This window comes from Fusarium poae (assembly GCF_019609905.1).
Source record: "Fusarium poae strain DAOMC 252244 chromosome Unknown contig_2, whole genome shotgun sequence".
Taxonomy (NCBI): domain Eukaryota; kingdom Fungi; phylum Ascomycota; class Sordariomycetes; order Hypocreales; family Nectriaceae; genus Fusarium; species Fusarium poae.
This window is the reverse complement of record NW_025408660.1, coordinates 1,170,895-1,197,872: the sequence shown is the minus strand read 5'-3', so window position 1 is coordinate 1,197,872 and position 26,978 is coordinate 1,170,895. Positions and strand designations below refer to the sequence as shown.

The 26,978-nt window shown below is 48.4% G+C and overlaps 5 protein-coding genes across 5 annotated transcripts; 2 read left to right on the top strand and 3 right to left on the bottom strand.

Annotated features, from left to right (window-relative positions):
* Positions 1–1,279: 1,279 nt before the first annotated feature.
* FPOAC1_013586 (uncharacterized protein) lies at positions 1,280–2,365 on the top strand (the record flags this gene model as incomplete). The annotated part of the gene is made up of 1 exon (XM_044857927.1): positions 1,280–2,365. One exon carries the CDS (start codon positions 1,280–1,282, stop codon positions 2,363–2,365), a length of 1,086 nt encoding a protein of 361 aa, XP_044701309.1.
* A 2,737-nt stretch (positions 2,366–5,102) lies between these two features.
* Positions 5,103–6,942, bottom strand: FPOAC1_013585 (uncharacterized protein; the record flags this gene model as incomplete). The annotated part of the gene is made up of 2 exons (XM_044857926.1): positions 5,103–5,920; positions 6,099–6,942. 2 exons carry the CDS (start codon positions 6,940–6,942, stop codon positions 5,103–5,105), a joined length of 1,662 nt encoding a protein of 553 aa, XP_044701308.1.
* Positions 6,943–8,548: 1,606 nt separating this feature from the next.
* FPOAC1_013584 (uncharacterized protein) lies at positions 8,549–9,310 on the bottom strand (the record flags this gene model as incomplete). The annotated part of the gene is made up of 2 exons (XM_044857925.1): positions 8,549–8,905; positions 8,966–9,310. The coding sequence occupies 2 exons, from the start codon at positions 9,308–9,310 to the stop codon at positions 8,549–8,551; spliced, it is 702 nt and encodes a 233-aa protein (XP_044701307.1).
* A 65-nt stretch (positions 9,311–9,375) lies between these two features.
* On the top strand, positions 9,376–10,044 carry FPOAC1_013583 (uncharacterized protein; the record flags this gene model as incomplete). The annotated part of the gene is made up of 3 exons (XM_044857924.1): positions 9,376–9,480; positions 9,505–9,596; positions 9,645–10,044. 3 exons carry the CDS (start codon positions 9,376–9,378, stop codon positions 10,042–10,044), a joined length of 597 nt encoding a protein of 198 aa, XP_044701306.1.
* A 6,700-nt stretch (positions 10,045–16,744) lies between these two features.
* FPOAC1_013582 (uncharacterized protein) lies at positions 16,745–19,271 on the bottom strand (the record flags this gene model as incomplete). Its single annotated transcript, XM_044857923.1, has 2 exons — positions 16,745–17,516; positions 18,361–19,271. 2 exons carry the CDS (start codon positions 19,269–19,271, stop codon positions 16,745–16,747), a joined length of 1,683 nt encoding a protein of 560 aa, XP_044701305.1.
* Between the last annotated feature and the right edge of the window lie 7,707 nt (positions 19,272–26,978).

The following is a 26,978-nucleotide window of genomic DNA, read 5'->3' as shown; positions in this document are numbered from 1 at the left end:
TTGCCCTGGATGTCTTTGCTATTCCAGCGATGGCGAGCGATTGTGAGAGACAATTCAGCCTAGCGAAGCTGACGTTGACTTCTCAGAGGCTCTCGATGGGCGCAGATACATTGGAACATGTTCAATGCCTCAAGAACTGGGTCAGGCAGGGCGGAGTAAGGTTAGGTAGTTGGGTGGGTAGCTGAGTGTTGGTGTACACGAGGGGGATGACTTCGGGTTGGGGTCCCCACTCACGGAATTGAAAAGGGTATCAATCAAATCAAACAAATCAACTTTGAGCTCGAGGGCTGTCAATCAAATCAACTTCGGGGCCAAAGTTGATTTGATTGACATATGATGAGCGCTGCGGCCCTTTGGCATCACGTTCCAATGCCACCGTCTCAGAGTCGGTCTGGGTCCGAGGGTGCCCTGTCTTCTGTAGCTGCCAAAACGGCAGGAAGTCGGGTGGTTTTCATAACCAGTTCCCTCGATCGGTTTGATGACCGCACGGGCGCGCCTGCTCCCTCGTGCGTGTTGTGGTGTACAGTGGTAGAGTCGGTGACGCGTCGTCAACACGCGCGATCCAGACAACACAAATACTGCCACACGACAACATCGCTTTCATCACGACGTGTGTGCCGTGAGAGAGCAATCTGCACAGTCCCTAGGCACCTCCTGAAAGGACTCCAAGTAGGTTTTCCGTGTTACCTCGCTTTTCCTTTCAAAAACGCTCCTCGGATGAACCGAGGAGGTTCTTTTGGTGGTCAATGTCCACAGTGGTATGTGTGCTCACCAATCAAAAGTTGGTGCTCCATATGATGAAAGAGATTACGGGGCTGCTGTCTTGACCGGAGTAACAATCTGCCGTACCCGTCTCTTCATTTCCCTCACCTCCGCGTTTAGACTCCACAGCAATTTCTCCCCTTTCAACTCTCTCAACATGTCACCTCCACAACATCATCACGTCCACATCCTCCCACACCCATTCGCAAATGCCCCTCCATGAACCTCCAACGCGCCACAAAAGAAGCCCGTTATTGCACTGCACCCATTATAAAATTCCGGATTATACCCACGGAACGAAAGCGCGCTCGCTCCCTTTCGTGGAATAACCGGGGCCTGTAGAAGGGGCCTGCTCGGATTCACAGTTCACCTGGAGTCTGGGGAGACCTTACAGTTCACCTGGAGGTCACAGGCCACCTGGCTGCGAGGCCTGCTTCTTTGGTGGCTGCGTTGAGGTTGTATTGGGATTATAGGTGAGTCCTCCTTGACCTACTAATTGTCTTGATCGGTAGTGCCTATGGCGGCAACTATCGACTTGAAGCAGGTGGCTGCTGCTGTTGAGTGGCAGTATAACGGCGCGACACAGTACTTGACGAATGCCGATCCTAAGCATGCCCCGATACGATTTACGTTACGCGTCAACGCGACCGAGAATGAACATCATTGTGCTCTCCTAGATTTGATAGTTCCAGTTAAATTCAAGGACAAGCAAAGTAGTGCGGGTACTTCGGCAATTTGCTTGCGGATTAATCCTCCATCCATCACATCTCTCGACTTTTCCACCAAGACGGATCTACCCAAGGCCATCGAGCAGATATTCCCGTCTTCTGCGATATGTCTGGATCTTCAATTCGATAGCAATGTTATTGTTCTTATCCCCAGCCTCGTCAAGGAACCTCCCATGGCAGCCCGTCAACGATCAGGCAAGATTATCGACTTGTTATATGAGCTCTCCCACGTTACAACTTTACGTGTCTACATCCAAGATTCTCTTTTATCCTTGGATCAATTGAACTCTCTCAAGGATATAGTCACGCAACGTCAACTGCAGCCATTTTCTGGCCGCGAGGATAATATTAGTAGAATGTTCAGCGAAACTGGAGCAAAGATCACGAACCTTGCCGCGTCGCTACCATCAGCCTACAACAAAGCTACAACCCAACCAGAACCTCCCTCATACGAAAAGACCACAGCCACGTCATCCTCTCACAAGCGTAAACGAAGCCAAGAAGTACTAGACACTTCCAATTCAGTATGGGACCAGCTACAAAAGCTAGAGACATTAATACACGACCGCACAGCGCAAATCGACCAGTCAAAGCTAGTCCACGAGCTACAAACCGAGATAATCCAGCTCCGAGAAAAGCTCACGCGGTGCGAGAAGATCTGCGCGGATCTAGAGGCCGAGGTTGCTGTGTTTCGAGAGGCGCAGGGCAACGCGGATGATGCAGAGGACGTAGAATTGATTGAGATGCGCGACGATATCAAGGCGCTGGGGAATAGGATGGATTTTATTGAGCGTGGCAAAGACGACGTTGAGTTTGGTAATAAGATAAAACTAGAGGTTTTTGATGAGTTGGCGGCTCGTGTTTTGAGGGGGTGAGATAGTATGTTGTTTGCCTGTGATTAAAGAAGGTTGCTGATGGATGAGATTATAGTGACGAGCGAGTCTAGAGTGGATGAGATAAACGACAGTATGATACCAGAAATGAATGACGGCCATAATGGGCCTCTCACTGCCCCTCGATATTCGTTGCATCTTGCATGGTCTCCAAATTTCGCAAGCTCACGTAATGAATGAATGAATTTATTCCGCCCGGGAGGATACGCCTCATAGGGCCCACAACGTTGAATATCGTTACATTATTTTTCGGACTTCTGGCTCTGAGACCCTCAAACCTCACCAATCCCTGCTCCTCGTCACGTTTCCTAGCTTCGCTTGTCCCTGCGACAGGCCTGCTTGAAGGCCAACTTCTCCAATTGTTCAGCGTCCCATCTTCAGCGGCTGAAGCCTGGTCTGTCTACCAGAGGCTGTACCATGCAGTACCCACCTGCCGGTCATACCCACCTACCGGTCAGCGAAAAAAAAATCCCCCCATACATAATGCACTTTTGTAACCTCATGGGTACAATTTAATAAAAATAGTAAAAATAAGTTTATCTCTGGAATTCAGATCAAAATTGGATCTATTTTAATATTTTCTAGGTCTTTTCACCTCACGCCCTGTGCGGGTGCGTACGACACCTAATTCTTCCTTCCCTGAATATGACCTCTCATCCTCTTCCATCCCTCCCACCTCAATCACATCCTCAACAACACCCGCCCCTTCAACTGCTTAGTTTGGCTCTGAAATAGTGTCACCAGTCGCTAAAACCTCTGCCAGCGTTATAAATTTCTTATTGGGGTTCGGTACCGTCTTTCTCTTCTTACCTCTACTCAACCGGCCAACTTCCTCCTCCAGGCTGGCTATTCTGGTGCTCAAAGAGGCGATCTTGGACTCTTGGGCTTCAAACCCTTTTGATATCACAGAATACCGCCTTCTGGTAGAGGGGCTCTTGTTCTTCCCCAGGTCTCTGATGTGACGGCTGGTCTTTGGTGTGTTATCAGAGTCGATTTGCCCGTCCCTGTGGCCATCTGATGTAGGCGTTACTTCCTTCTTCTCTGGTTGAATCTCAGGATGTGTAAGTGCTTTACGTCGTGAAATCGGCCAGTTTCCAGTCACTCTCCAGCCTGAGAGGATGTTTTTCTTCGTCATCCCCACTTCCCTAGCCTTAGCGTAGGCCTTAATGAAGTTGACCTTATCCACTGGCGCAGAATCAGTCAGGCTCGTCAGCTTTTGGAGTTCTTTGCGGTAGGCAGTTTTAGAAGCATTAAACACGCCGTTATCAAGTGGTTGCAAGCCGTGAGAGCAATGAGCTGGTAAGTAACAACAATATACGTTGTTCAAGAAACACGTAGCCATCCACTCATCCTGGATTTAGAGTTAACAACGTCTTCGATTCACCAGATCCAAAACAGCCAGATACGTACAGATACGTGGCTTCGGTGACCATCTAATATGATAAGCCTCGCATCGGACTCATCTTCTGGTTGAGTCTGGGGAAGGTAGACCTCTTTGAGCCACTCGACTGCGATATGGTTGTCCGTCCAGCCGTTCTCGGACGTGATGTAATACCAGTCGGCCACTTGCTTGAGCTCATCGACAAACCATTGTTGCTGAAGCTCTTTGCCCTTAAAGATGATCCCAGGCTTTAGAAGACGGCCAGTTGCCGTGACGGCCTCGATAAAGCTAGTCCAGGTGCGGGACTGGGAGCCTTTGAGGAAGGCCTTCCTTTTGGGATCGCTACTGCCGATGACCAAAGAATCCAAGCCTTGGTTCGCAATGCATTAGCTAGATTCATGGCCAAAACGATAATAACTCACCAAATCCTGCCATAATACCGCCCTCATCGACGTTAATTATATTATCAGGTTTAATCCACCCATATTCTCTCTCCCGGATATCAAAGTACCAATTGACGGCGGTCGGGGTAAAACAATTGAACCTTGAAGCTTCCTGCCGTTTACCTATCTTTGTCTTTATGGATGGATGGCGTTTTATGAACCTGGCTAGCCAATGTATACCGATAGGCTTTTCCCTACCTTGTTGTCGTAAGAGGGCAGTGACAGTGGCGCGAACTTGACTATGAGAAGGGGCATAGCCCAAGGCCTCTTGTCGAAGTATCCAGGCAACCAAACTGGACTCCTGAGACTTAGGTAATAACTGGGCAGGATGGGCGACCTCAGACTTTGGTGGTACACCTCTTAACCGGCCTGAAAGAGTCGGCTGAGGGACGCCATGCTTCTGCCCGGCTTTGTTCTGGGAGAGGCCGTTATCTGTGACATCCAATATGGCTTCAATAACGTTACCCTCTGTGTAACATACTCGAGTCATTCTTCAGGGTAATTATGGAAGATTGGTGTAGATGGAAAACCCGAAAGTTATGGGGAGGACTGTTCGTAGACGAGGCATTGATGGGGATTTTGCATTAGTGCCATACTGCCATACCGCTCATACGACGCAAAAAGGAATAGTATAATACGAAACAACATGAAACTCCCGTTGAGACACAGCTTGTTTCATGTAAATAACTCCAATCTTTGGCCAAGAACCGTATAAGTGAAATTGGGCATTTTGTGTGAGGAAACTTTTTTTTTGCTTATCAGTGGAGGGGTCTTATCGGTAGAGGGGTACTGCATGGTATGTCGTCGTCTATCAATATAACCGAGTCAAAGGTGACATAGCATACGGACGTTGTTGACTATGTCGCCAGACACACTAGTAGACTACGGCGTCTTTCTAGTCCGTGAGCAGGGCGCCACCGCCGTCAGCCAGCTGCCGCATGTATCTCACCGCGACAAAGCCCTCGGTCATCGCAGGGGCGAGTGTCGTTCCCGCCCCCTGGGTTCCAAGAAGCGCAACTGATGCGTTGCCCCCAGCAAACAAACCAGAAATCACGCTCCCGTCTGCCCTGAGCACTCTTGCGTGCTGGTCAGTCCGCAGGCCGCCTCGCGTGCCAGCATCACCGGGAAAGATTCTGATGGCGTAAAACGGGCTTTCCTTGACAGGACCCATGCATGGGTTTGGTACCACAGTTGGATCGCCGATGAACTGCTGGTACCTGTCCTCACCTCTGTGGAAATGTTTATCTATACCTTGATGACACATTGTATTCCACTCGCTTACTGTCGCCTGCAGGCTATGCCTCGGCACCCCTATCTGCTCAGCTAGGCCGTCAATAGTATCCGAGTGCAAGAGCAAGCCTCGTTCGATAGCCTGATCAATCTGCCAGACGGTCTTGAGGCTCCCGATGGGATATCTTTTCCGGTATCTCTGGTCAAAGACAAGCCAGAATGCGGCCGCTTCTGCGTCCTCATTTGCTCTCTCATACATGGACCTAACGGCCTCGCCGTAGGGCTGGGACTCGGAGAAGAAGCGGCGGCCCCAGCCATCGACTACTATGGAGAAGGGCTTGGATATGGCAAACATGGCTTCCGTCACTTTTCCCGTCCTAGGATCGACCATGGTGGGAATACCCCAGACTTGACCAAGCTGTGCACTACCAGCGCCAATCTTCAGCCCGGCTTGCAGTGCGATGCCAGCGTCCCCGTTAGATGCTAGACTCCATTCAGCCCTGGTTTGCTAGACTCCATTCAGCCCTGGTTGACATGACCGAAGTTGCCCCCGTGGCGGTTGTTCTCCCTAGATATGCATCCCTCATTTTCTGGTTCTGGGAGAAACCTCCTGTGGTTAAGATCACACCCAATGATGCGTGTATGTCAACGTGTTCCTCACCGCCTCTGCGGTGAACTCTTGCTCCTATCACGCCTCCATCGTGATCAGATAGCAAGAGTTCGCTCAGCTCCCAGCCAGTCCAAATCTCTACGTTGTCGTGTTCCATGCACATCTTGAGAAGCTGGGCAATGAGCGGTCGCCCCATGGACATAGGCCTCACCATTCCTTTCGGAAGAGCCGAGGCTTCCGCAGGATAAAGGCTGGAAGAACGCAACCTTGTCAAGACCCGGAAGTCCTCAAACCTAGGGACCACAGGCACGCCGTCTGGCTTCGGGAGGTATTTCTGGTAATGGCCCAGGCTTGCCGCATCGAAAACCGCTGGGTCCAAGGTGCGGCCATGCTCGACCGCACCGTCAACGTACGGGTGATAGTCTGGGAACTGGGACGGTTTGGCCATCCATCGGAAGCCCTGGTCTCTAAGGTATCTCATCATCTCGGGCCCCTGCGTCAAGAAATCGTCGAGGCGCTCATCGCGCAGGTCCACATGAACGGCTTGTTCCACAAGGACTGGGCTTCCAAGTTTTGCCACAGCATTGATGTAGCGCGCGGCTTGTTCTTTGCTATCTTTGATGTCATTTTCCTGCATGAGAAAATTGTTGGGCATCCACATGCAGCCACCGGACCTGAAAGTTGTGCCGCCAACATGACCTTCCTTCTCCACCAGGATGACTCTGAGCCCTTGGTCATGCGCAGCTGCCGCCGCAGCCAAGCCGCCGGCGCCGGCGCCTATGATGAGGATGTCGCATTTGGTTACTGCTGTTCGTTGATGGTTGGGCGTTTGTTGATGACGACCAAAGTCTTCATGTGCTGCGGCGCATGCCATCTCTTGGTCCTGCGGGGACATGGCTTGGTTCGTTTGTTCGTCGACAAGTTAGGTGGAAATGCGGTTCTTTCATAGGCTGATTCTCTTCCTATATCGAATTGATGTTATTGAGATGCCTTGACTTCATCTTATACAAACTATACGCACAGTTCCCGCGTCACCATTCACATACGTTCAGCTCGATCTACGGTGGTTATTGAGGCTGTTCAAAATTGGATCTCAGTCGTCAATATCGGGAGGAACTACTCTTGCACACTTTAGGCCGCACGACCGCAGGTCTCCCGTAACATCGAAGAAAGAGTGTAGACAAAATTAGCCGAGATTTATGCCAGGTTTAGCAGGGTACATATGGTAAGCACCAGTAGCAGTTGACCCTCGTCCACAGATGCGTCCGAGTTAAGCTGTCTTGTTACGATCGAATGCGCGGCAGCCCGTTCGAGAGGTACGTCTCTGTGGTAAGGGCATCGATCCAAAAATGCTCTCGGTCCTGAAACAGACAGGAAAGCTTGTCATCCCATCATATTCACACTTCCTGTCTCTACCGAACGCGTACACATGTAGTTTTCATCCGGATCACGATTGCTTGCTTGCTTGCTTGCTTGCTTGCTTGCCAGTATTCGTTCTTCTATTGTAAAGAAGATGTGAAAATATGTTTTGATTGATAACGCACGAGCTTACTAATGCTTGTTCACGATGTTGACCAATTACATGTGTTGGTGAGAAGTATTACTGTACTCGCAGTGAGGGGGAGCAGTTAAAGCGAAGACCACAATTCTCAATCGATTGAGAGCAGATCTGCAAAGTAAGAGAAAGTTGCCGGAGGGAGTTGGCAAGCATTCTAGGAAGGTCGACTCAGCTCTGCCTGGTAAACACACGCGTATGCTCTACGACAAGTTGTCGTGGAAGGAAGCCAGTGTAGTGGCGCAGCTTAGAACCGGAATGGCGCGACTAAACGGATATCTATATCAGATCAGGGCAGCACCAACAGATGAGTGTCCATGTGGGCGGGCAAAGGAAACGGTAGAGCATTTTCTCTTCCGATGCGTGAAATGGACGCCAAACATGGACGCAGTACGAGCCACAATCAGATTCGCGATCGCCACAGGTCGCCTAGAACAGAGATGACAGGAATACCAGTAACCCCGCAACACTTTATCAACACTAACCGATAACCCCCGACACCCTCAAGTAGTCAACAGCAGCCATCGCTTCAGCCCGCCGACGATAGGAAGCTGAACACTTGGAGGAAATAGGCTTCAAGTTGACTTGCTACTACTAACATCTAGAAGGGCCAAGGAGAAATGCGATAACTGGACTGGAAAGGATAAGGCTAAATTCTCATCGGCTTGGCGAGAGCAAGGCAATAATGAGGGAGATGTATGTATTCTTAGCTTCAGAGCCCTCTGGGGGCTGGCCTGCCGGGCGTAATAGACTTGTGTGTGTGTGTGTGTGTGTGTGTGTGTACTCGCAGTTGTAGATACAGTCTAAAAGCTAGACTCACAGGTGTCCGAACCATCACATAGATCGGTTGGTCGAATCACCCGTCAAGATTAGGGGTGTTTCCTCCTCTCTTTCTCTTTCTCCCTCTCTTTCTCTTTTCTCCCTCTCTCTCTCCTTCCCTCCCTCTTTACACCTTGAGAACTAGTCGAGATATTGGGTCGGCCACCTCCCGATACGTGTTGCGCTTTCCATCTTGCTTCACGGGACAAGCGACTTTCACACTGTTTAGGCTTCGTAAGCAGCTGTGAGGTTTGGTGTTCCATTTCAGGTCTATACTCACTGCGCGTTCCCAATCCTGAGAATCCATGAGCCAGCCGGCGGGCGCCCCGATGGTGACAAGCCATTGTTCCTTGAAAGGGTCGAAACATTTGAACCGACAAGGGACACCATATGCTTCGACGTATTTGGCGATTCCATTATGTAGAGAGCGCAACCATTTTCGGAATATCGCTCTCCCATCCTCGATCCCACTCCCACCCTCGAACTTTAGGGCATAGTCAGTTATCGGGCAGTGTGGGGTAAAGCGGCCACGACCCAGACGTACCTCTCTAATGTTGCGGCTTATCGCGCCAGAAGGTCGAGGCTCCACACCAACCCATGACGAGCAGCCCAGGTCCCAAAAGCACAAGTCTACAGCAATGTCGTCGAACCTCGCAAGCCTGGCCGCTTTTCGTAGCAGGGCGGTTCCGTCAACGAAAGCCTCTCTCATGCTGAAGCGTTTGCCGGGATTCCACTTCTTGACTCTCCGCCGCCTTGTTCGTCGCACGGCCGAATGAACAGCCCGTTCCTCCTGTGGTGAGGTAGTATCGAGGCCAGGATGCTCAAGCTGTTGTTGCGTGGCATGCTGCACAGTATTGCAGTGAGTCTGCGCCAGGTCATGAGTGCTCATTGTGTCAAGGCTCGATTGCTCGCAGCTATGAGCAGATCCCAAGATAAAAATTGACTCGAGCACAAATGGAATCGTTTTGTACGTTTTTGGACGACAGGCCCCAGTCGCCTCCAGAAACACTCAATGCCGGCGACTTTTGGATTTTTGGACTTGGTGTTCGCGTGCAGTTGGTTGGTTACCTAGTTGACATATAGCAAAAGGAGCCCAATTTGGCTGCTCCTCGTCAAAATCTAGCGTGGGCAGCCATGGCCGTCCTAAAATTGCCGATATACCCTGTGGAATCATCGTGTCTAATGGTCAATCCTCGGGATAGTATACATACGTGAGCATTCAGGTCGAAACCGGACGGAGTACCACGCGTTCAAGAACGTCGCCAAATCGCACATATTCGGCCACACAACCTTGTTGTGGAAGCCGAGATTGGCCGCCTCCAGTTTTGGATACTCACCCACGCATACAGCGGACGCTACAGGCCTTATTGTCACAGTGGCAATCAGGAGCATGTCGAACTAACGGCTGAAACTGGACAAACGCCAAAAGCTACCGTTGCCGATTTGGGACGGCATGAGCCTGCTTATGGCCAAATTTATCCGTCAGAGCCGAAGCCCGCACGTCGCTACGAGTCTACAACGCGGACCGATCAACCCTACCTACACGGAGCGCTCGCGCCTCAACGCATCTCCTCAATCGTCTTACGGCACGACCCAGACCTACGCATGGGAACTACATCATAGATATATGGAAAAGACAGTAACAAAAAAAAACTACGAAAAAAAAACTAAGAAAAAAAAAACTAAGAAAAAAAAAACTAAGAAAAAAAAACTAAGAAAAAAAACTATCTCTGACCGACTTGGGTGGTGGGAGCTTTGCTCTACCGATCTTCACCTGCGGGAGTTTGTATTGTATGTATCTCTGACCGACTCTGCGGGAGTTTGTATTGTGTCTCTGACCAACTTGGGTGGTGGGAGCTTTGCTCTACCGATCTTCACCTGCGGGAGTTTGTATTATATCTCTGACCGACTCTGCGGGAGTTTGTATGTCTCTGACCGACTCTGCGGGAGTTTGTATTATATCTCTGACCGACTCTGCGGGAGTTTGTATGTCTCTGACCGACTCTGCGGGAGTTTGTATTATATCTCTGACCGACTCTGCGGGAGTTTGTATGTCTCTGACCGACTCTGCGGGAGTTTGTATTATATCTCTGACCGACTCTGCGGGAGTTTGTATGTCTCTGACCGACTCTGCGGGAGTTTGTATATCTCTGACCGACTCTGCGGGAGTTTGTATATCTCTGACCGACTCTGCGGGAGTTTGTATGTCTCTGACCGACTCTGCGGGAGTTTGTATCTCTGACCGACTCTGCGGGAGTTTGTATTATATCTCTGACCGACTCTGCGGGAGTTTGTATGTCTCTGACCGACTCTGCGGGAGTTTGTATGTCTCTGACCGACTCTGCGGGAGTTTGTATCTCTGACCGACTCTGCGGGAGTTTGTATATCTCTGACCGACTCTGCGGGAGTTTGTATTATATCTCTGACCGACTCTGCGGGAGTTTGTATGTCTCTGACCGACTCTGCGGGAGTTTGTATTATATCTCTGACCGACTTGGGTGGTGGGAGCTCTGCTTCGACCGACTTTCACCTGCGATGAAGTGGAAAAGAAAAAGGAACTAAACAAGATTGCTGATAAGAAAGTGCTTTAAAGAAACAGAAAAAAGTAGTGGCGCTAAATCGAATCCAGTTAGAATGATTACGTGATGAGCACAAAAGCTGTCAAGAATCGGCCGCTTCTACGGATACTCGTCTAGCCGCTTTAGGCTATCCTGGGCCGCATAATCAATCGTGCTGCACTTTTTTGGACTTTTCACACAAGATGTCATTTACTATAACGTCACCGATCAAACAATCGCCAGTAACCGGGAACTATCTGGCTTGTCGTCCCATTTTGTCCAGTTCAATCAAAGAAGCCGATTTTGGAGAGAATGGCATGCGGGCGACAGCTCGTCTTTCCCAGTTGTCATGTTTCCTAAGCCCGTGAAGATCATGCCTGGCGGCAACATGTAACGTAACGTAAAGAGCTATTCCACGAAGTCGCACGGCGATTATGAATGCTAAAAGTTTATCCGGAAATGCCATTTACTTGTTATGGAGCTGATTATGGGGGGAGATACCTGCCGCACGTCATGGGATCCCGACATGATCGTAAATCACTTGCTCCTACCCATACTCCACGATAGATCATAACTTAGAAGAGTGCAAGGAGATGTCACAACTCTGGCTAACAGTGCGACTGGCTATTGCTGTCTCGTTGCTACAGTAGGGTGCGGGTTCACCGTCAGTAGCCCTTCATCATAATTTTGTTGAATTGACTCAAAGCAGACTAGCTGCGGCGCTAATCCTAGTGACAGATGACGCTAGTGGGGTCATTGTTCTGTTGTTTACTAACAGCACTCTGATCAGCATCAAGGAATTAAAGCGAGGATGGAAATCACCTCGAGTCGGATGAAGGGATAGTTACTAACGAAAAGATCTATCACATGATTGAAGCTATAATAGGCTGGTCTGAATATTGGTACCCTATCCCGGACCGCCGACAAAGCAAGAGACAATTATGGCTGAGAGATGGTGGGGTACATTCTGGCTCGGGCTATGCATGGGTCGTTCGTCACACTAGTCAGTCCATCTTGGGACACTTTTCATAAAAGCACGATAAAAAAACAGCTGACGGTGAACCCGCACCTCACTGTACTGTCCCTTTCACAAGTCGCAGAGAGACCATTCAACCGGGCAAGTGGCCATCATGATCACGGCCAGATTCGTCCTTCTCCAGACCCGGCGAGCAATCTGGGAAGAACGCATACAGAAGGCTCCCTATTGCCCCCCCCCCGCCACCACGAAGTCACAAGGAGGAGAAGGCTCTCGTAGACGTCCAAAATGCCTTCAACAAAGGCGGAAGGCTTGCTCGCTTTAGTACATACCTAGATAAGCGTGTCTTATGGTCAGGGGATTCAGGGGGCGCTTCCGTCAACAAAAGCCCCTCTCATGCTGAAGCGTTTGCCGGGATTCCGCTTCTTGGCTCTCCGCGGCCTTCTGCGTCGCACGGCCGGACGAACAGCCCGTTCCTCCTGTGGTGACAGGCCCCAGTCTCCTCCAGAAAAAAAAGAAGAAAAAAAGACGGTGATTTTTGGACTTTTGGAACTTGGTGTTCCCCTACAGTTGGTTACCTAGTTGGTTACCTAGTTGGCATAAAGCAAAAAGGAGCCCAAATTAGCCGTTCTTCGTCAGGATCTAGCGTGGGCAGCCACGGCCGTCCTAAAGTTGCCGATATGCCCTGTAGAGTCATCATATCCAATGGTCAATCCTCGGGAAACCCATGATAGAGGTGGGTCCAGTGTTTGCTAGAGCCAACACCTCTTTCGAATCCCTGGTTGTGAATTCGATTTCACGATGCCGTTGTCGATCTTGTTGTTCAGCGTCCTATTTCTGCCTTCCGTTCTTCCGTAAATTGCTTGCCCCCACCTAGTGTCGACCGCTCAGCGCTGAGGTTACATCGGTAATGGCGATCGACTTATCATGCATTGAACCCATATCACGTGATACAGGAACGGCCCAAACGGACTTTTGATCGCCGATCTAGTGGCCAGGTAGCCGGGCCTTGAGCTCTTGGCGGCACATTTCTGCCGCTGCAGGATGCTAACTTGTATAGGGTAGTCTGTAGTTTCATAGCCAAATGACCCAGTTCGATGCGCGACTAGATTTTCTACAACTTATCGTGGTTGCCAACAGCAATGGCTGCCTTGAAAACCCTATAGGAGGGAATTGCTGGGCGACTGTTTTGCGTTTTACTGTATCGCACGGCTCCACTCTGTCGCCATGAATTTCACCCCCAAGAGTAGCCAAAGCGGCTTGTAGGTCCACTTTTCCTTTTCCTTTTTATTTTTTTCCTTTTTATTTTCCTTTTTATTTTTTATTTTTTATTTTTTAAGCTCTCACTGATCAAAGAAGCAGAAAATAGACGCGGCGGAGGCGGACGTTGTCCTTCGCAGATTGAGTTTTGATGCTCTTCATCTCTGCGTCTGTGCTTTCTGGTTTGTCTATCCACTTTCATGCTTTCATGGATCCATGATGTGTTTCACTTGGATGAATTGCATGCGTGTGACCCCCAGTGACCGAGGTCGAACGAAGCGAGGCGCTGAAGAACTGGCGCCAGACCATGTAGATCGTCCAAGCTAGACTGAAGCTAGGCAAGTTACCCGGAATGACAGCACGCGCACCAGCACAGGGGTATTAAGGCAGCCAGAATCTGTGTCAACAAGCAAAACCAAGCGGCCCAGCTGCTGAACTAAGAATGGCCTTGGCGAAGAGCTACCGAGGCTGTCGCTGGTTCTATGCTAGGCCTGTCAGCGGTCGCTGGTGGCATACCGGCTTATCTTGGCCGGTAGGGGTAGAGTGGCACAGTATGTAGCCTGTTATAATTGGACAGGTGCTGGGGTGTCGCATGCAAACAGGGGATATTTCAAGATTACGCACCGGAATGGCAGTACCTTCAAGGGGGCAGGATTTGGACAAAACACAACATGAATACACCAATGTGCATCAATGGACCGAATACAGGCAGGGTCTGACAGTTATGGGCTTCAGGAAACGGGTCACAATTTGGACGATGCAAGGCAAGGAACAGCATGAGCATGGGCTTGGGGAGACGAGGACGAAAAAGTAGGCAAGGTATGTAAGTATGGATTAGAGACTAGTGTCCTTTCGGCTAAACTAAGCCGCTGGCGTGCAGTATTGGCATGGTGTCAAGACACTCACGGGTGTGGGTGGGTAGGTCTTAAGGCAAAGTCGACTCGAACGCGAGTGGAATTAAATCGTACGGTTTTGGACGAAAGGCCTTAACTGCCTCTAGGATATGCTCCGTCGATGGCGATTTTTTGACTTTTCGAACTTGGGGTTCATGTGTAGTTGGTTGATGTATGGGTAAGGCGAGCCTAATTTGGCCGTTTCTTGTTAAAATTTTAAGTGGGTGCTCAGAGTCTCAAAATCGCCGATCCGTCCTACAGAACCGACCGCATATGTGCACGCTTGGGCCGAAACCGGACGGAGTGTCACCCATTCAGGAACCCAGGCTAATTTGTCCATACCCCAGTCCTGTGAAAGCTGAGATTGGCCGCTTTTCGTTTTGGATATTTACCTACCTATACTACTACAGACGATACGGGCAATTAAGAGTTCATCCCACGGCAGAGGCTTGGTTAGGGACTAAAACCGCCGCCGCCAATCAGGGACACTAGAAGATAACTTGCCGTCAAATTTGTCCGCCTAGGAGCACGGTGCCGGTAGTTTCTACGAGGCGGACTGATCGAGCCTACACGAGATGCTTACCAGTCCAAAGAGTCCTATAACGGACATACGACATGACCTACTGGTAAAAAAAAGACAGGAAAGAAAAAAGAAAAAGAAGAAAAAACAGAAAAAAAAAAGAAAACAGAAGAAAAAAAGAAGAAAAAAAGAAGAAAAATAAGAAAAAAGAGAAAAAAAAAGAGAAAAAAAAGAAAAGAAAAAGAAAATTGCAGGAGCGTAATTATATCTCTAACTGTCTTACAACGGCAGGAGGCTTTGCACTCTGACTTATGTTCGCAGGAGCTTTGTGTAACGTCCTGGAGGAAAGGAACAGAAGATGGGAAGAAAAAAAAGAATTTAAATGAGTACAGCCGGCGTAAAAATAGACTAGATCAAATTGAGTTAGAATTGATTACGTGATGCCCATGAGAAATCGTCAAATTTTGGCCTTTCAATGGGACTGTTTTGATTACGCAATCGACTCACTGACCCATCTTTTCTATTACGAGACGTCCAATGCTCACACACTATGATGCTCCCTGCCCTATGAGGCGTATCCTCCCGGGCGGAATAAATTCATTCATACACTATGATGCCACCATTCCGAAAGCAATCTTGATAGCCAAACACTGATGGTGGATTATCGTCCGAAAGGGTATCTTTGTATGTTGCCCCACCCTTTGCAATAATGAAGGTAAATATCAAGTCGAGGTCTCGTCGCCGATTTCGTCCGTTCATATCCGCTGCACAATAATGCCAACAGGATTTGCGTCTCATGGCTTGACTGCAGGGTAACCTACAACCTCAAGAGGAAGCCCCTTTCAATGTAGCTATGTAAGGATCTTTCACGAGGATGCACTGCGGCGTTCATTACAGAGAGCATACTTAGAAAGGCCGCTACGTATGACTTTAGTTATGCCGGTTGCCTATCTTGAGTGAAAGAGGCCGAGAAAGCCGGGCAGTCTTCTGATCAACTGATTCCCACCCTTACCCCTTAATAAATCATCGACTATCAAGCGTGTCAGATATTCGGAAACAGTGTGAGTGACCGGGCTGTCTACCCTCGCATACCCTACAACTATGAAAGCTATCCACTCCGCAACAAGACGTGTTCAGGTACGATCTCTTGAGGTAACAGACGAAGATGTATGCGGCACGCGTTACGAGACAGATGCCTCCCAAAACGGGCTTTATGGATCATTCTGTCTAATGTCCCTCTCCATTGTCCTGCATAAATTCACTGGTGGTAGTCGTGCTCTGCTCGTGCACTTTAGCTTTACCATGCAGTACCCACCCCCCGTACGTACCCATCACTCGTACACCAAAAATATTTCCTCCCCATACAAAATGCAACTTTTCAACGTCGTACTAAAAAATTACCAAAAATGGCAACAACGTGACGTTTCATATTAATATGTTTCAATTTGCTCAAAGTTCAATATCTTCTAGGTTTCTTGACTTTACGGCCCCTGCGAGTGTGCATGACGGGTAATTCTTCCACCGCAGAATTTGAGCTTTCGCCCTCCTGCACCCCGCCAACCTCGATCACGTCCTCAACAGCCTCTGTCTCTTGAGTTGCCCGAGACGGGCTGCCACTAGTCCGCCTGACCTAGCCCTACAGTCCAAAAATCAATTGCTGTACGATTGATTGATTTTACCTCAATTTACAGAGGGTAGACTTGATTTTTGGAAAACAGACTAACGTTAAGTTAACATGCTTAGTACTTTATAGTGACAGCGACCTTCCAGGTGGTCCATACTTGTGCGACTGATATGAACATACTTAGACTTTTGAAACAATTCAGTCCTGAATCCAATGTTGAAAAAAAAGAAATGAAAACCAAAACAGTTTTCACCACAACATTTTCCATAAGTGTAATTTCTATGTAGCATTTATGTAAACCTCATCTCGTAAGTACATCACGGAAACTTCCTCTCCGTTCCTATCAGCCATACGAATGCGACGAAAGATGCAGACACAAATCATGTTCTCAACTTGCCTGCATCTGTTCAGGCACATAACGTCGTAGCTGGGAAGAGACATGATTAGGAAGGAGAATAGAGAAAATAACAGCGAGCCCACACCGATGAGGGATTATCTGTTCCACACGATGTCGTCTCGTTTCACAAAATAGTACAACAAGCAAGATGTACTATACACTCCGCCAGAGTCGGGACATTTGTGGTCGATATACTTCATGACTTCGTGGCATGAAGCAACTTCTCGGGTACCGAAGTGGTACTTTGGGCAAGACAGCAAATTGATCCCAATCAACGTGTCTTGATATGGATATTCCCTTAACGGGCTCTGGGGGTTGAGGCTGACCTCCTTCAGCCTATTGCAGAACGTTGTGATGAATTCGAGCCTCAGGTCTTGGCTTGAATCAAACTTTTCTGTGGGGTGGGTTTCCTTCCAGCAGGACAATGCATTGGCTGTTCCCATTGTCTTCGGAGCTGCCTTTGTGCTTGAGTAAGTCGTAGAAGGCGTTTTTGTCCCCTTGGAGTTATCGCTGGCGCCAATAGACCTTGCCTTGATATTATTCTGAGCAGGTTCCTCTGCGTTGGTGCTGGCACGCGCGACTATATGTTCCAGCTGTTCTGAAGATTGGGCCTCTGCCTTCCTCTCTCTACTGTCAAGCACTAGGGTTTTGGGACAACCGCCGGCCCAAGAAGCTGGTGGGACGATGGTCATACTTTCGTCGTAAGGGATTTTGTATATCCTCCCTGGAACAGTAATGCCGGGACTGTACCAGGGGTTTAGTGCCTCGAGTTTTTCAAGGTCGAGTCCGGGCAGGGCTCGACCTAGGGACTGCTCCAATGGAGTCCTGTCTTGCGAAACCCATACCGCGTGATCAGTGCAAGTGGCGCTGACAAAGGTAAGTAGGGAAGACCAAACAAATGCCTTCATATTCTACAATATCTATATCTGTGCTGAGAGAGGCAGCGAAACTGAACGCGGAACCCGCCGAGCAACATGCTTTTGTAGCTCGGCAATGTTTATATCTGGACTCCAGACCTTACGCCCAAAAATGGCTGGTATGATGTTCAAAAACGTTTGTCGCTGGTTTCGTCCCCCGACGCCGTTGGCGCCGCTTCCCGTTATCTCTGCAACGGCCAATCCTCCCGCCTACGCGATACCAAAAGCGAAAACAAATAACGCTATGGCTTGGAGGGGTTTGATCCAACACGGAAGGTGATCCTTTACAGCCTAGTACTCACTAGCTGTAGGGTAGGGGGTACGAAGAACAAATCAAAAGCCACTTCTTTCTTGATCTCGGTTGATAAACTTTTAAGAGACATGCCAATGTTATCCACATGCATAACGTCCTTCTAGCACATGCATTGTATCTGTTACAACATCGTGGCCTAGGGAATATCCGACCTGAAATGGGAGGGTGAAAGAGCAAAACTAGGAGGAATTATACTCTGGGTTACACCTCCAGCAGAGCGGTCGTTCCGCGTCAACCTTGAGCCCCTATCACTCCCTGCAATGGTGAATAGACCTTTTCAACTTTTATTTGTATACGAGCGAAGACATTTAGGTTTAGAATATTGATTCACGAGTTTCTACAGTGCTAATTACCTCTAAAATCCACATCTCATCTTCATTCGTGTGGTTTTTAAATATTTTCACAGGCTAGGATCTTGATGCTCATGGTTCGTCTGGTAGCCTCTAGACTTGAGGTAAATATAAGAATGTGAGATACCAACAGTCGGAGCTTTGTCACAAAGGCGAGAAAGTCGCTGACAGTGTAGGGATCACCCTCTGCGACCACCTCATCCCACCGCAGCTGCTCCGGCGAAAGTACATTCTCATCCAACAACACCTCTATAAGTCGAAAATTATCTGTTTCGAAGACCTTGGGCTCCGGTCCCTTGACTTCGCTTTTCGATGAAACCCAATGCTTTCGTTTGATCCGGTAGTTTATGAGCCATAGCGTCTCCAGTCCCCCGAGCCTCACGCCGTATACAATATATGAGCACAAAGAGTCAAGGCTTCCAATCCATGGAGAGTCTTGTAAGCTCGAGGCCCAGATTGGATGGTACTGCCACCCTACATGCCGTATTTGCATCGGGCTCGGGATGGTGTCGAAGGGAACGATATCCTCTGACAAAGACCAGCTGAGCATGTCAGGATTGTCGAACTGCAGAATGAACAGATCCAGGCTAGGCGATACGACGATTGTGCGCTTCTGGGATGGTAGAATCCCTGACGCGCCTACCTTCGCTTCGCGACTGCCACATTCCACCTTTGTCTGAACGACCATGGGTTCGGTAGGCTCAATGATGTCCCTCATAACGCGATGAGAATGTCTGCAGGCATTCCAGAGACCCGAGTCGACCAGATAAGTTGAAGGGTTGTTTTTGGTCCATGAAGCTATGGTTTCGTCAAATGTATTGACTGTGCTGGATATTGGACCGAAGGTCCACTTTGGGGCCGTTAGGTAATAAGCAGCGGCCCAAGGGGCTTTTTGTGTGTTCTCTCCATGTGGCTGTCCCCTTGGATCACTGCTCAAGCTGAAGACCTGTACACCGGGCTTAGTAGGGCGAACTGCGAAGCTCCAAATCTCAGCTTGAAGCTCAACGGGAAGGCTTCCAAAAAGATCAAATGACTCGAGCATCCTCTTCTCCCATCAAACAGGTGAAGACGTAGATCATGAGAACGGTTTCACTTGTAGTATTATCTCGTTGTTCGGGGACACCAAAATTTGTGACACCAGTTTTAGAGAGAAATTTGAGTCATATTTGATTAATGCTCGCTACAGATGAACAATGTAACAGAGGCATCTGGAACCGCCAATATACGGCGGTGGACGGTTGTCAATAACGTCGAATATTGCCGACGCCATATGAAGCCCAGCTACTGGTTGGTCTTTCCCCGCGCATCTGAACATTCTACTCTGACCAAGTACGAAGCTCGCTCAAGACTGGCCGATTTCCTATACACATGGACTGGTCCAAATAGGTCCACTCAAAAGGATAGTACAGTATTACACCACTACTGTGTCTGGACAAGACGTACAGTATTGAGCACTTGCACCTTCCCGTCAAAAAAACATACTCTTTGTAAAGTCTAGGGTGGGGCTATCCGGGTACATAGCTCTACTTCATAAGCAGATGTTTGGTCAGAATTTGGCCGCCTTATGGGTGTGTAAGCAATTTCTGGCTGAGCAAACGAAGTACTTAGAAGTACCGCTGCTGCCTGGAGTTCTGGGTCGCGAATCTGGGGAAGTGGAGACAGGCCCACAGTATGAACAATAAGTACCATAGCTTGCATCAATCAGGTAAGTACATCAAGACTCGCCCTTTTTGTTCCGGGGAAGAGTGTACACAGTGTGAAAATATACTTGGGCTACATATATGGGGCTTTGTTTATAAACGACAGTTATTTTTGGAGAGGAAGCTGCAAGTGCTCAATACTGTATTCCAAATCGATAACGAAGGCACCTAATCTCCCTCATCCTTAGATAGTGCACACATCAGCATGTGTTATGACTGGCGTCTTTGTGGTTATTCTGAAAATTCGAAAGAATAAAATAATTCGCCCTACTCATTCATATAGTACCAGGCCGTAGCTGAGACCGCGAGAAGCTGTACTGATTCTCACCGTGCTTACTCACACCAAAATAACAGCAGAAACTTAAGGTGACAGAGGTTGAAACGGCGAATAAGGGACGATGCAACTCCGTTAAGATTGTTGTCCTGTATTCGACGGGGCCTGCAGGAGAGCTATAAGATCATGGTATTGAAGCTGGCAGAAACGTAACCTTGCCTTATAAGAATTTCGAAATCAAACTTTATTTCTGTGGTAATTCAACCTTCTGATACATAATTGCAAGCGTAATGCAAGGAAAACCGAACTTCCATCCATTAGTCATATACTGAAAGTCAGACCGGGATTGATATCATAAGACCTGCGTATAGCTGCTATCTATCTCGGCCTAAAAGATGACTTGGAATACCAGCGAAAAGGCCCTGGAGCTATTCATAATTCAGATTTGCAGTACGGTACTCGTGTGCCTCTCAGCGTGTTTACGGTTCTGGGCGCAGTATATCAATGGAAAAAAGAAAAAGAGGGTTGCAGTAGTTGAGAAGCCGCATACACTGGGTGACAAGTTGATGTATATGTCGGTGGTAAGCTTACGTTCCGTGTTCAACTGTAATCCTCTACATGAGCTCTCTTATCCCTGAAGCATGTTCAGGATACCACTGACAGTGATCACTCTCGCAGCTTATATACATCGCTCAGGCTACCATCATAGTACAAGGGATAGTCGGAGGCGGAATCGGGCAGCATGCGGATAACTTGACCGAGGCGGAAATTGTCAAAGGCTTCCAAACATGGTATTTCGGGGGAAATACTATACGCCGCACTTTCATGCACCGTCAAAACGTCGTTAGTCCTGTATCTCCGCCGCGTTTACGTCGTCAACAGTCCCTCGCTTAAAACCACTTTGAATTTATGCCTTGTCTGCATCTGGGCTACGTCGACTGCGTTTTTCTTTGCCAGCATTTTCCAGTGCTCCCCTGTTGGTTATTACTGGGGTCAATTCAGGCGCCCCACGGTGCCTGAGGAATCTGACAAAAACATTGTGCGTGAGAAATGTCACAAAAACATTGTGCCGATTGCTGGGATAGTCCTTAGCATCGTTTTGGCTATCACCGACTGGGTCTTGGCTCTGGTACCTATAACGAGCCTATGGAACGGGTCGTTGCCTTGGAAGACTAAGTTTGGAATTCAAGCCCTGACTAGTTTAGGGGTGCTGTGAGTACCATTTAAATTCCTATCTGCTGTCTTTCACAGTGCAAGGACAAACATCCTGATGGGCGGCATCTTGCCTTTTAATGCGTGGCTGACGAACCCGGATATGGTAGAGCCGGTGTGGCGATGATTGTCCGCATCCCCTATATCAAGATGTTGGAACTCACTGACGACTTCCTTTACGAAACAGTGTAAGCTACCCAATTTGTTTAGCTTCCCCTTTGCTTGACCACTTACTTCTATGCAGAGATGTCGCCAAATGGACTGTGATAGAGGCGACTTTGGGAATCATGGCGGGATGTTTGCCAAATATTTGGTCATTGGTAAAACTCGCGAGATCGAGACGTTCCTCACCGAGCCTTGGACGGGCAGGCGACGAGAAAGCAAGCCATCGAGTCGATATCGAGGGAGGATTTAAACAAAAAAACACCGCCCATCACAATCGCGACACTATTCTCGTCGAAACAACTGTCTGGCAGTTTACTGGCAATTCCGACGATCATGCGATATATAGTAGGACGAACGATTTCGAGTTTGATTGGCAGCAGAATCGGGGTATAAAGACGTAGGAAATGTCAAGGTGCCTTTTTATTAACCAAGTCTTTTTTGCAACCTTTGGAATTAGAGGCGAAGAAAGTTAGATTGAAGCACGGAAAGGGAAGTTAAGAGAGAATAAAATACTAATTTCAAAAAATCGAAAGATGCAGTGTATGCTTTTATGATATCCGGAACGCCGATAGAGAACGATGATCAAACTAGAAAACCGACAGGTCGAGGGAAACACTTGCGTTGAACGCTCTATGAGACTGCCAAATCACCCATTCGGTCATGCAGAGAACAAGTGCTGAAAGCATATCAGCTTTTACAGGGATCGAAGAAATACCTCTATTGTTTCTTTTTCATGAGGTTCCATAAGTATGATCTTTGTCGCTTTGCATCTAGCACGTAGCCTCACATATAATTACACAGCACACAAGAAAGTTTAGATATGGAACTTTACAGCTTTGTTACGCTTCCGAATAGCTATCTGCGTTTTGCAGTGACCGCAGAGACCCACCTTGGTGCTTTCAGGTTTTCAGACAGTGTTGCGAATAATATGGCAATAAAGTAGTATATTGCAATACATACCATATAATATGCCTTTTCTGGTATTGTGATAATATGATATGAAGTCTACGATATTGCGACAATATAATATGAGGATGTCCATATTGGCAATATACCTATTATCTATATTGGGCTGTTAATTCTTGGGTGAATTAGCCCCGTGAAAGCTGCAGAACTCGGCCTTACCCTATATAAGAAGCAGGGATAGCTGGCATTTTATTGGCCATCGTTCACTTCCACGCACTTCTTTGTTGACAATTAGACCTAACACGCGATCACGCATGAAAGAAACGCGTGAGGGAGTGCAGACCATGTTGGGTTGGGCCATCTTCGCCTCTGCTCCCCTCATTTCTTTTTTGTTTTTGTTTTTTTTGCGTTTTTTTTTTGTTTTTTCAAAATCACTCGTCGAACTCAACTTTGCAAATCTAACTGCCATGCCTCAACAACGCCTCTCTTTTGCGCAATGGTCACAACGAAGAGGGTCGTCAATTTCTGGCGACCTTCTGGAGTTTTCCAGCCAGCAATCGGATGATCTGGACGTAAGCCAAAAGTCCAAGTGCCTGTCATCTCAACCTCGCACCGTCTCCACAACCTCCTCTACCAAGCCCAGAACATCATGGGTCTTCTCTCATATGCCAGACGAGGAGGTAGAGACGAGATACTACAATCAGCGGACCGGAAAGGAAGAGTGGCGCTGTAAACATTGCGACAAAACCTATGCCTCTTCAGGGGGTACTGCAGCTCCTGCAAAACATCTCATGGACCCTCCTCCTGACGGTCACGGCCTGCCAAAAGGAGCCCCGCGAACAGCGAAAGCTACAACTATACGAACTATTATCGAACAAGCTCGTGTTGCGGCAGAAGAAAATCCCCGAAAACGCCGTCGACTCAACGATCAATCCGGAGACTCGATCGAACCTGACCAGCTCGAGGCATTATACGTGAGTTTTATCACCAGGGTTCAAATCCATACCACGAAATCCACATATGGATCCATAATGTGGATCCATATCCATTCCATTCCATTCCACGTAGGCTTCAGCATTTCCATATCCACGCCACGGAATCCCTTCCACATGTTCCACATGTGGAAATTGTGGCAAGGAATGGAAATTTAGGTGGGGTTTGAAAACACCTGGATTTCCTTATGAAATAGCGCATACCCTAAGTACTTTCCATCGGCAATAACAACGCAACAGCAACAATTTTCCACTCCGTTTTACCCGTACACAAAGTTCAAACAAGTCTATTCTAGGACGGTTTACTATTACTCACGCCCTTACTATCCCAAATCGAAATGGCCACCCTTCATCCTACCAAGTCAACCACACCCGTTCCAGAACGTACAGAAGAAGACAATCAACGACTCTTCCAGCTCTACAAAGGCTGGACCTTGACGGAGAGAGACGGCCAAGTGCGTCAATGGGTATATCAGTTCGGCTACGATATCCAGCATGCCCAAAAGGGGGAACGCCGATGGGTGTGTTGCCTTTGCATCAAGCAAAAGCGGCCGAGGCCAAAGAGTTATGCCATCAAAGGGTTGCAGAACGCTGAGGGTCACCTGTACACGGACCACAATGGCATCATGGATCCGACAGGCAAGAGGCAAAAGCCTGCAAAGGCATCCGAGAAAGCACATCAGTCCATTGCAACAATCCTACAGTTGAACCCGAAGGAGCCGAAGGAACAAGATTTGATCAATACCTTGATCAAACGTTTCGACAAAACTGTATTCCAGCAGAAACTTGTCAACTGGATTGTCAATTCTAACCAATCCTTCTGGATCGTCAACGATCAAGATCTTCGAGACATCTTCAACTACCTCAATCCATCTGTTGAGATCACAAAAGCTAACATTACTGACGTGACCGTGCGTGCCATCTCAGAACGAGAATTTACCAACAATATGGAAAGAGTGAAGGATGCTTTCGAGAAAGAGGTCTTCGAAGGACTTCACACGGCAGCGAAGGAGCATGAAGTCTGGAGGAGGCGAGGCTCTGTTGGAAAATGGCATAACTTTGCTGTTGTAGGTGGCTGAGTCACCTGCTTTATTTGTTATACTCACGAAGACCTAGGAGGTGAGCAGATCGGACACGTGGACCGATATGCTCAAGAAGGTACAAGCTGTCGAGAGCCAACTCTCTGATGACGCTCAGCTCAAGAAACACCGTCCAGTTGGAGTTGTGGTCGACAATGCTACCCGGTGGCTTTCTCAATTCTCGATGATTGAGCGCGCTCTCGCCTTGAGGCCATTTTATAATTCTTTTGTCCAGAGAGCATCAAACGAGTGGGAGAAGGTCAACTTGACGAGAGCTGGCCACATCAAAAAGGGTTCCAAGCTGCCCTTCTTCCTGAAGGAATAGAATCGCATGACAGCTGATGATTGGCATGTGCTCGGGACTCTTTACGACATTTTGCTTGACTTCCAGCTGGTTGTGAGAGGCCTTGAGGGTGATGGACAGGGAAAACACCAGAGAAAGGTCGAAGAAAACGAGATCGACCCTCCACTGTCTGGTAAGCCTTAGACTTCTCAAAAGCGGCCCGATTCTTATTTTAACAGCTGACTTGTACAGGAACAAGCTGGGATCTCGTTCACGCGCACGAATTTCTTCTCGAAACCCTCGAATCCGGGAAAAGAGCAGTCGCCAATTTTCCGGACGGCCATCATCTCGCTGTCAACATCAACCTGGGCTGGCTCAAATTGAACGAATACTACGAGCATCTGAACGACAGCCCCCTGATCTATGGCGCCGCAGTTCTTCATCCTGCCTACCGGTGGGCACTGTTTGACGATTTGTGGGGAGACGACGACGAAAGACAGTTGTGGATTACCAAGGCGAAGGAGATGGTCCAGGATCTCTGGGAGAGAGAGTATAGGGACCTGGAGGTTGATGACCCAGAGATTGAGTTGCCTGCCAATAAGCGGCTGAAGACCTCAAGAAACAAGTTCACAGCGTGGCGCACAAAGAAGCGAGGACTGACGGCTGGAGGGATTTCTGTTACCGAGTCGCCAATTCAATCCCCAGCTCAATCCCCTAGGTCCTCGGTTGGCGGTCTGGATCTTGATGAATACGAGCAGTGGCAGCGTGATATCGAGGATGCTGATGCTTCTGTCACAGATCCCTACGAATACTGGCACATAAGGCGGCTCAAATACCCCCGGTTGTCTAGAATGGCCTTGGATCTGCTTACTGTGCCACCAATGCCAGCCGAGTGTGAGAGGCTATTCTCGACCACTGGCCGCATGGTTACCAAGAGCCGCAATAGGCTAGATGCCAGTACAATTGGGCTTTGTCAGACACTACGGAGTTGGTTGCGTGCCGGTTTGATCGGGTCGCTAGATAGGATTCTAATGGACGAGTGACAAAAACGTCGACGACCAAGACCTGGATGCGGCCCACTAATTACCATTGTTGGACAAAGTAGGTTTCATTCCACAAATTCCACAATATGGATTCATTTCCATAATGGATCCATTTCCACCCATTCCACATCGAAGTTATTACCCGTGGATTCGACCTAACGGAGACCCCACTCATAGAGTGGGCGGCAAAATTCTGGGACAAGGGCAAAATTCTGGGACAGCCAAATAGGTGTAAATAGGTGCAAAAGATTGGTATTTTCATTCAGTCTTCGTCACTTTTGGTCCGAATTAAATAGAGATTGCTAAAATGATAGTATTGGATTGATTTAAAGCTATATCCAAGAGCATTTTATTATGCGATGTATATTTCTCGCTGTGTTGCGGCCGAAAGTTGATGTGATTACTGAGGAACCGTCAGACTTGCTTCCTTCGGCATAAGGTCTTGTGACTTACCTGCCCGGCCTCCCTCCCAACAGGGAAAGTGCCGACGATATAATTTACTGTGTATTTCGCGGGCGAAGCGTATCCATGATTCTGTGATATGTGGAGGAGAAATTCCTTTCAAATTCAACAGGCGGAGGAGGGAGAGGAGGAAGGTTGGGCTCTTCTTGCGTAAGATCAACTACCTCGATGACTTCCTCATTGAAATCGGAGTCATCTGATTCTCCTGTGACGAGGTTTTCAAGTAACCCATCTTCTTGTGTGTTGCTGAGTTTAAATTCAACTCCATCGCTCGAAGGAAGTGCAGGCATATCTTGCAACGGGCTGCGATAAACACCAGCAGCTGTTGCACCACGAAGGCGCTCGTAGAAACGCTGCTGAGCAGAGGAACCGCTCGTATCATAGTAAAATCCGTTCCCAGGCGTTGCAGGCGAAGCTTCTCGTGATGCCGGAGCAATAGTAATAACATCATCCTGTATATCCTTGTTCTTCCACTCCTTCCACCGCTTGAAGCTAATATGAATCGGCTTCCCGTTGTTATTGATATCGTATTTGTGTTGCTTCTTCCACTCGATTTTCAGGCGATCATCCTCTTCTTTCTGCAGTTGCCTCCAAGTGCGATGTTGCCGGCGAAGCTCTTCTGCTTGCTCTTTT